General features: G+C 39.7%; 2 protein-coding genes across 2 annotated transcripts; one reads left to right on the top strand and one right to left on the bottom strand.

The window, feature by feature from the left end:
• Positions 1 to 309: 309 nt before the first annotated feature.
• On the top strand, positions 310 to 2,965 carry LOC145466816 (Golgi-associated plant pathogenesis-related protein 1-like). Its single transcript, XM_081450527.1, has 3 exons — positions 310 to 460; positions 1,395 to 1,638; positions 2,064 to 2,965. Exons 1-3 carry the CDS (start codon positions 409 to 411, stop codon positions 2,329 to 2,331), a joined length of 564 nt encoding a protein of 187 aa, XP_081306653.1. The 5' UTR covers positions 310 to 408; the 3' UTR covers positions 2,332 to 2,965.
• Positions 2,966 to 3,531: 566 nt separating this feature from the next.
• LOC145466822 (uncharacterized) lies at positions 3,532 to 7,882 on the bottom strand. The gene is made up of 3 exons (XM_081450532.1): positions 7,343 to 7,882; positions 6,635 to 6,893; positions 3,532 to 5,802 (listed from the first exon to the last, which is right to left on the bottom strand). The coding sequence occupies exons 1-3, from the start codon at positions 7,548 to 7,550 to the stop codon at positions 5,031 to 5,033; spliced, it is 1,239 nt and encodes a 412-aa protein (XP_081306658.1). The 5' UTR covers positions 7,551 to 7,882; the 3' UTR covers positions 3,532 to 5,030.
• Positions 7,883 to 8,612: the final 730 nt, after the last annotated feature.

The following is an 8,612-nucleotide window of genomic DNA, read 5'->3' as shown; positions in this document are numbered from 1 at the left end:
ACAAACAAATTTATACATTGAGTTTTACCATTATATTAAAAGATCGACTTGTCTAAAAGAGCGCGCCACTTTTTCGTCAAATTAGTAAGTAAAACCAGAGCTAGATTTCACGTGCCTTGCTTCTTTGCTCGCAATCGTTTCCTTGCGCATCGCGTTAGCTCCATGATTACTTTGCTAGATTGCCTGTGTAATTTGTGATTGACCAGAATGATTAAGACAGTTGAAGACCAATTTATATGTGTTTATTTAAATGCGAATACGTTGATAGTCTTAATGGTAAAAAGTTCTCGTGTCCAAAGCTCGTGTAACTAAACGTTGATTTTTCGCTCGTTAGGATTTCTATAAAGTTCATTGAACCTGTTTGCGTGATTGCGTGTACGTGGACTGTATCTTTGTTCTTTACAGATCATGCTCCGTGTCGTCGTACTTTTATTTGTCCTATGCGTTTTTGCAAAAAGAGGTAAGTACGCCTTTCGGGAGTTACATGTAGTTCAAGTTCAGAATGACCTAAGACCTTAGATAGACTTTTTTACTCCCGTGGTCTTAATGTTTCTTAAATCTTAACGAAAAATGTCGAAAATTACAGCTTTCACGCAGACGGTTTTCATTTAGCAAAATACAGTGAAACACGGACTTCAAAGCCTTCAACATCAGTAAGTTTAAATAAATTCTGAATAAATTTCGGAAGCGGCGTTTCTGTTACCAACCTTTATTCCATTCGCAAAACTTTGGAAAGGTATCGTTAAATCACTTGTATTACTTGAATTGGAAACTCTCCGTAGTCTATCACTTTCATGATGACCGATCTACCAGCGAACTCCTGCATTTCCCCGTAAGAATACTTTTGAATTAATTAATACACTTTCTGCCTTTCACTGATACCCTTTTTCTTTCCTTTCTTTGAACATTCTTAGTGCGAAATGTTTACGTCGCTTTACTCTGCGGATTTTGTGCCGGGCGAAAAGCTTATAAATCACTCGCTTAACGGCTCGTGAGTTACAAGATCTCAGTCTTGTGTGCATGTTCTCCCAACATCCCGTGTGGTCTGTTGCGCCAGTTAACCCATAGAAAGAGTGTTCTATTGCTTTAATAGGATACTTAGAGGCTCAGCTGCATTAATTCTATCGCTCTCGAGAAAGCCTTTTGTTTAGTAATCCAAAAAAAGTCAACGCGCGCAGTAATTGCAATGAGGGAATCAATCCAATTCGTAACCTGATTCGTTTGTCAAATTAATTTGTGCTGGACGACAAAGCACCTCTTACCACATTTAGCTCCAAATATTCTCTCTAGAATATGTACTTTTCTCGTTTATACAACTGTCTTTGGTGTTCGATTAATCCGAAGTTTTGCGTTTCTGAAAACATTATTATTTTTTTCATTATTTCTCTTTTCAGAATTAACCAGTGAAGAACAGGAATTCAAAGGTCTGGAGGCACATAACATTTTCCGACAGATTCACCAAGTTCCCCAGATGACACTGAACGGAGAAATGTGTAAGGAGGCTGAGGATTATGCCAAAATTCTCGCACGGAAGGGAAGCCTCGAACACTCAAAAGAGACCAATGATGGCGAAAACCTTGCCTTTTCTTGTTCCTCTGATGACAAGACCCAAACCGTGGGAGAGGCCGTGAAAAACTGGTAAGATTTATTGTCATTATTCTTATTAGTGTAATAGCTGAAATCATTAAAAACAACGTTCTTTATACTGTCCTTTTTTTTAATAACTACACTACTTGTTTTCGTTATCTATATGAGCGATAGTGAACTGAGTTGCTGCAACTGTTCTCGATGGTTATTGCCTCGTGGTCTGATGCCCATAATAAGTGTAATTAGGGCATCAACGGGAGTAATGCAACCTAAGCAGAGGCAGCATCGGCAGCAGAGGACAAGGTAGCTTGGAAGCAGAGATCCTATAGACCTACCTCCACTAGGAGAATGGGCAAATAATGATGAAGAATCTCTGTGACAGAGCTAAGCATAATGCTTATGATATACTCTCACGCTTATATATACTTATCCCTGTTTAAAAGTGGGTCACTGAACTGCAGCTTTGACTTCGTAAGGTACTATGAGGTCTGCAAACCAGGATACAATTTCAAGAACGGCGGTTTTAGTGCTGGAACAGGACATTTTACGCAAGTGGTATGGAAAGGTAGCACGGATCTTGGAATTGGAGTAGCTACGGGCAATAAACACGGCATGAAGTGTACGTACATAGTCGCCAGATACAGACCGGCGGGAAACTTCATGGGGAGGTATCAAGAAAATGTGTTAAAGGGTAGCTTTGACGCTGAACGGGTTTGCGCCTCAGTTAACAAACTCGTGCCCTGATCTTCTACTCTTTAACGTCAACAGTGGTGTTCCAGTTGAGAAATCTGAGCCTGCTGATTGTTCTAAGTTAACTTATTTCGAAGAAAACTTCCTATACCCGCCAGCGTAACAAATGGCTTATTTCGTGGAAAATATACGTATTAGACATGGACTTCATTCATAGCTGTAACTTGTCTGAATTAAAATAATATTATAATAAAGCGCGCGCGCGCTTGTCCCACCGTACCTAATTCCATGGTAAAAATCTCTATGTACGCACGGCCGTGCGCAAATAACATGACGTGCGGCAGTTTCATTTTAGCTGCAAAATTTCCGTCGAGTTTAGCTTCAAGTTCACCTGTTATTTTGGTTTAACAACTAAACCATAAAAGTACAAACTCTTAGAGCTAAAGCTTTGTGGGAAATAGCTGAGATTACACGTATCACTGGTATCATTATTATAGAAAAAGCCATTCGTTATCCGAGTTTTAGGTCATTCCCCATTATTGCATTGCGCATCCCTACTGCGTATTATTTCACGCGTGATTAGCGCGCGCTCATTAAAAAATGGCGGCTTTTTCTTTACAGCTGGACCTCGCCATAGAGGTAAATCGTCATTTTCTCGCAAACGAGTATGGTGACCTCTCATTTTTTCCTGTTGTTTTGAATTGAGTAATACATTTCTATGTGTAAAATAAATAAGAACCAATTCTCAGTGTAGAACAAGAAGCAATCGTCGGAAACGTGAATTTAGCAAGCAATCGTGACTGCAATCAGGGTGTTATTATAAGGATTTATATGGATATAAACAAGGTGCTTTTGCTCCTAAACGAACATGGGGACCCCTCGTTTTTATTTCAAAATTTAAGTTCCTATAATATACACAATCGATAGGCAAAGTTTCACAAAAATCTCAGTGCAGGTTCCATTTCAGCGGAATGACCTTAAAGAAGAGATCCAGCGCGCTAGTTTCCACGGTCGACTAGCATTTTTTTTTCTTAATCTCGCTTCTTGACGATTTCATCTCGTGGAAAATTCGTAAAAGTTATGTTTTCGTTGCTAAGCGCTGGCCTTTTTGCCTTGATGCTGACGATGGACCGTCACTTCACCTTTTCTCCGTCCTAATGGTCATGGGAACCCTCGCATTCAGATGACGTCTTCTTTACTCGTCTTTAAACTTACACAAAAAACCAATAATTTAAAAATATTTGCGGTGTTTAGCTTGAATGATAAACCGTTTATAATTCACAGTATCTGCAATGTGATCATCTTGAGAAGTAAGTTGACGACTGCCGTTTTGACAAAGGTGACTATCAGTGAGGTCGTGGAAACTCCTAGAAAAATATATTGGTGTGGGTGTGCAGCCCGCTTCCCAAAACCCTCGCCCTATTTATGACCAAAATCTGCGATTTTCCTTACCCTATTTATGACTAGACCAAAAATTAGATACCCTATTTATGACTGTTGCGACTGACAGAGTTGCCTTAAACATAATTTTTAAGGGCTTTTGTTTACGGTCTTATCGATAATGATGAAAAAGTAGCTTCTTCTAAAAAACATACCCAATTCAAGACTAGAGCACAAAAACCATACCCTATTAAAGAACAAAATGGCCAAATCGATACCCTATTCATGACCAAAACGGCTGAAAAATCCTGCCCTTTGGGACCACACATACCTACATAACCCATATAAGGGAGTACCCCCCTCCGGGAGGAAACGTCCGTCAACAAGAGTCTTTATCGGACCACAAGAACGATCACTGCAAATACATTTCGGCCGCTGTCAGGTTATAAGTATTTATCATGGAATTTAAATGAAATTTATTCCAATTTTTATCCACTTTCGCTCAGTTGACTCGGCCATGGGAACTCCAGTAATATGGACCGAGCTGAATCATTTATGCCATTTACAAGTATTTGTAGTTGACTAGCCATGCTTATAACATATCCCACAAAAACGTGATTTTCGCAGTATTCAGTCATGTAATGGGAGAATAACACACAGCACGTGTTAAGTCCTAAGCTCAGCTTGACCAGCTTCTCACTGGTACGTTTACATATACAGTGAAGGAACTGAACGCCCATACAATACACCTGAGGTTTCACCCGGGATAATGACGATTGTTCTCCCCCCAGTCAACTTTTAGTCGGTAAATATAGGTTATTTAATGTTAAAAACCTTTCACCCCTTTCATACATGTTTATTCACGAGTTTTTAATATCGCGAACGTACCAGTCTTCGACCGAGTGGGCGATATGTTATTGAAAACCAGGGAATAAAATGATATCAGGCTCTTAACAGTTCATGCCCAATTTGTTTATTACATATTCAAAAACGCAATTCGTCAGACAGAACAACTGAAGCATAATTTAATTGTTGTAATTTTAACAAAATTCCTCTTGTGTAATCAACCTCTAAGACATTTTACGTTACTTCTGCAAACCATCATAAGTGGAGAACAGAGAAAAAAACTGCGAAACGAAATGTTGTCATCTGATCGTTTAATGGTATATCCGTAATTTTTCGGCTTCTTCGAAGTTTGGGGCAAGTTGAGATGATGGTTCAAAACAGGCTGAATCTTATTTTCTCGCAGAAAGAATAAAACTCTGTAAACCTGCATTGAGTTCTTGCGCCACCAATTCTGAAAATTTTTAAGATAACATATTTCAAATTGTATGTTTTATTACATGACTTTTCGTTGCTAACTCGTCTTCGGATTAGTCGTCGTCGATTTCTGCATCCTCACTGTTCATCAGCGGAATAAGAGTTTGCGTAAACCCTCCGTTCTCTCCATTTTCATCATATTCATCGGTATTTGCAGCCTGTTCATAGTTTGCTTTTTCAGCCGGGTCGTCTCCCTCAACAAACTCTTCTAAAACTTCGGCTTGCTTCGGGTAATAATCTGACGATGGTGTGGGCATTCGGGACTCTTGATTAGCACCCCAGGAGTTTCCAGCATAATAGCTTAGTTTATCGTTTCGATAACCTTGTCCGTGAGGATATCTATGTGTTGTCTTCACATTGGCTTTTCCATATTTGGCATCTTTGGACCTAGTGTTGTTCGCCGGGTTTCTCATTTCCTTCCCACTGAGCCTCCCGATGGGTTGCTTTGTTAACGTTTGTCCTAACAGTGGTCGAAACTTCGAAGGCCCATTTGGGGAAAAACTGGGCTGTTTTGACAATTTCTTAGTAGGATTTCTCCTTACTTTTAAGGTAGGTTTGTTTTGATCTGAGTCTGATAATGAAGACGCGGGTTTATGTCCACAATAAGATGGATTAAACTTTCCCTCAAACACGTTATTCAAAGTGTCGAAAGAAATCGCTGGCCTGTAACGCGCCACAATATAAGTGTAACGACGGCCGTTTTTCTTTCCTTCCGCCTTGCCAATTCCGAGCTCTGTGCTACCCTTCCAGATGACTTGCATGAAATGAGCTGTCTGCGGCTCATAGCCTCCTATCCCCCAGCTATAAGCGCAAACCTCGTTATACCTATAAAAGTGTTAAAAGCCGAAAAGTTAACAATCGTTTGCTTTAGAGGGGTTGTCAGACGAGTTTATGTTTCATGCAAGTAACCATCTTTCGACATCCAACGTTAAAAGGTTGAGGTCTAAAATGTATGTTCAGATCGAATTTACATCATACTAGGGTGGGGAATTGTTTTAGCTTATTTGTTATTTCCTCTGTCAGTAACCAGACAAATTGCCATGTTTACATTGCCTATCGAAATATGGACGCTATGAACGTAACACTGAAAAAAAGCTACAACTGCCTTTTCAAGTATACACTCTTAGTTACAACTTTAAAAAAAATTTTAAAAATCCCCCGAAGTCAACATGAAACACAAAAGAAACTTACATAAATCATGGTTTAATTCAAACCATTAACCCTTAACCTGGATTAAAAGCCTCTAACAGAACATCTTTGTTAAAATCTACGCGTATTCGATGCAAAACCCCTGTGACACATGAGCCACGCATATACCAAGGCATACACGACTGGTGGGCGGCCTATAGAATTTTGACGGTTCATTTGACTTCTTACGTGGGGGATGTGGTTCAGTATTGCTCTCGTGTGTTCCTTGATTACACTGATATTTTTCACATCTGGCATGATCCAGGGGCTTCTTTACACCTCCACCTAAATTCAAACTGACAACAGTGGAACGAGGGTTGATGCTTCATGTGACGTGTAACAGTGTTTCTCAGTAGCCCAAGTGACTTTCTTTTACTTAATCTAGGTATACCTAGTTCCCACAAGTTACGAGTGTCCGAAACTGTCGTTCTCTCTTTATGATATACATTGTGCAAGTTGAATGTCTCACCAGTTTTTAACTGCACCATATGCCGTCAGCCCTCCCAAACGGCCTCCTCCCGCGGCCAGGTTTTCACCTTCATGTTCTCTCTGAAGGACAAGCTGGTCTTCATGAACCATGGGTTGGTTCCTCGTACCCCTCTCAAAGAGCTTCTTTGCAAACTCCTCAGCTTCCTTGGACATATTCATGTTGAGCTTTAGAGGCGGCGAGTTGTGTATGGCACGAAATTTGTTATGGGAATCCAGGGCTGACTTGAGAAATTCTTCAGCTGAACATAATTGAAACAGCAAAATATTCAATTACTAAAATATGCTTCAGCAATTTAATTTATCAAATACAACTGATACCTTGTTGTTTGAATCAACTGTCACGATCAGTTTTGGTAGACTTAGATGGTGGAAATCGTGATGGGAATGGTCATCAGAGATCAAACAAATAATATGCTTTTACTGCCGCTTTTAGGTCGGCCACTGAACCTTTGTAAATTTATGTCAAATAATGGTGTCAGAGATTGGTTCGTGGAATATTATGAGTATACATGAGCTCAGGCTTACTAAAACTAAGTAGTTTGTTTTAAATATTTTTTCCCCTTTATTATCACTTCGAAGCTCTGTATTCTCCCCCTTTCCTCCCTTCTGCCTTGAGCTCGTATCCGACTCATGGTGTATTTCGTCTCAAATTCCTACACGACCCGCGCAGTTATATAAATGCATTTACCGGTTTCGTCTCCAAAGGAAGGTACATCTTGTTGGTACTTTGCAATAGCTGGTCCTGTGACTTGTTCAGTAGATTTTTCTGAAGCTGGTGTAGTTGGCGTTGGTACACTCAATGCTGATGGTTGGGAGTCATTCATCCTTGTCAGTTCAAGGTGTATGTCTAAAGATGTGTGGTCACCTCTTATAGTTCCAACTCCTTGGATGCGCATATTACCAAAACCAAGTGATACTATGGACGGTCATAAGATAAATAACAGTGTTAAAGCGTAATTGTTCTACTTCAGTGGATTTGAGGAGTTAAGTGGCCATAAATGCTGGGCAGGCACTTAACCCTGTAGGTTTCATTCCTTTAATCTGGACGGAATCCTAGTCCATCGCAGGTAACCCAGAGACAATTCGTCGAGTTGCTGCGCTTATTTATCCAGCTCGGCGATGAAATAAAGCGTTAATACACCGTCGTGTTAAACAGCACGACGCAATGACCCAGGCCAAGGCTCAAACAAGGACCGCTTGATCTGGGGTCAGAACGCTAACTGTTAAGTCACCGCGTAAACCCTGATTACATGAAAGTAATAAAATCACGTGCACTCCACGAGACATCTTGTTGTCTCGTGAATCTCTTGTGAATCTTAAAATTAAATTCCTGTTATTCAGTTGAATGAATTTGTTGATTGAAATATTTGACAGTTACTATCGGATCATATCGTGCTGGAAAAATTTCGTCGTGCCAAGTTGTGAAATCCAGGAATACAACAGTTTTTTCATCACACTCAATTCAAAAAACAACTTTCACTTGTCAAAGCACCTCTTAAAAGTAACTCCATCAAAGAAAACATGACAGAAGTAACAAGCTGATTCCGGCCTTGGCGATTCTAAACATTGGAACTATCAAAAGGTAAGTGCTCCTAAAACAGAATAGCGTTGTTGAGGTACTTGGAATTGTACTTGCCTGCCACAGCTGATTTGCTAATAAACACAACCAAGAACAGCGTACGTAGCATTGCCATGACGACGTCTTCCTTAAAATCAATTCCAGTCAATTAGCGTTGCTAAAATGATAAAATTGATTACCCATCAATTCAAAAATTGTAAATAAAAGATTCACTTTCATCTGCACGCCGCTATATAAGGCACTCCGTAATAATTATTTTCAAAAGCAGACTTTTTAGCTTCATATCTTGAGATGAAACTATATGAATCACACCAGAGTAAATTACAAAACAAGGTGAAAAAAATTCCTTATTGCATTAATTTCTTTTTGCATGTCACTT

The sequence above is a fragment of the Orbicella franksi genome, chromosome 13, assembly GCF_964199315.1.
Source record: "Orbicella franksi chromosome 13, jaOrbFran1.1, whole genome shotgun sequence".
Lineage (NCBI taxonomy): Eukaryota > Metazoa > Cnidaria > Anthozoa > Scleractinia > Merulinidae > Orbicella > Orbicella franksi.
The sequence above is the reverse complement of the archived record's forward strand: the minus strand, read 5'-3'. Positions and strand labels throughout refer to the sequence as shown.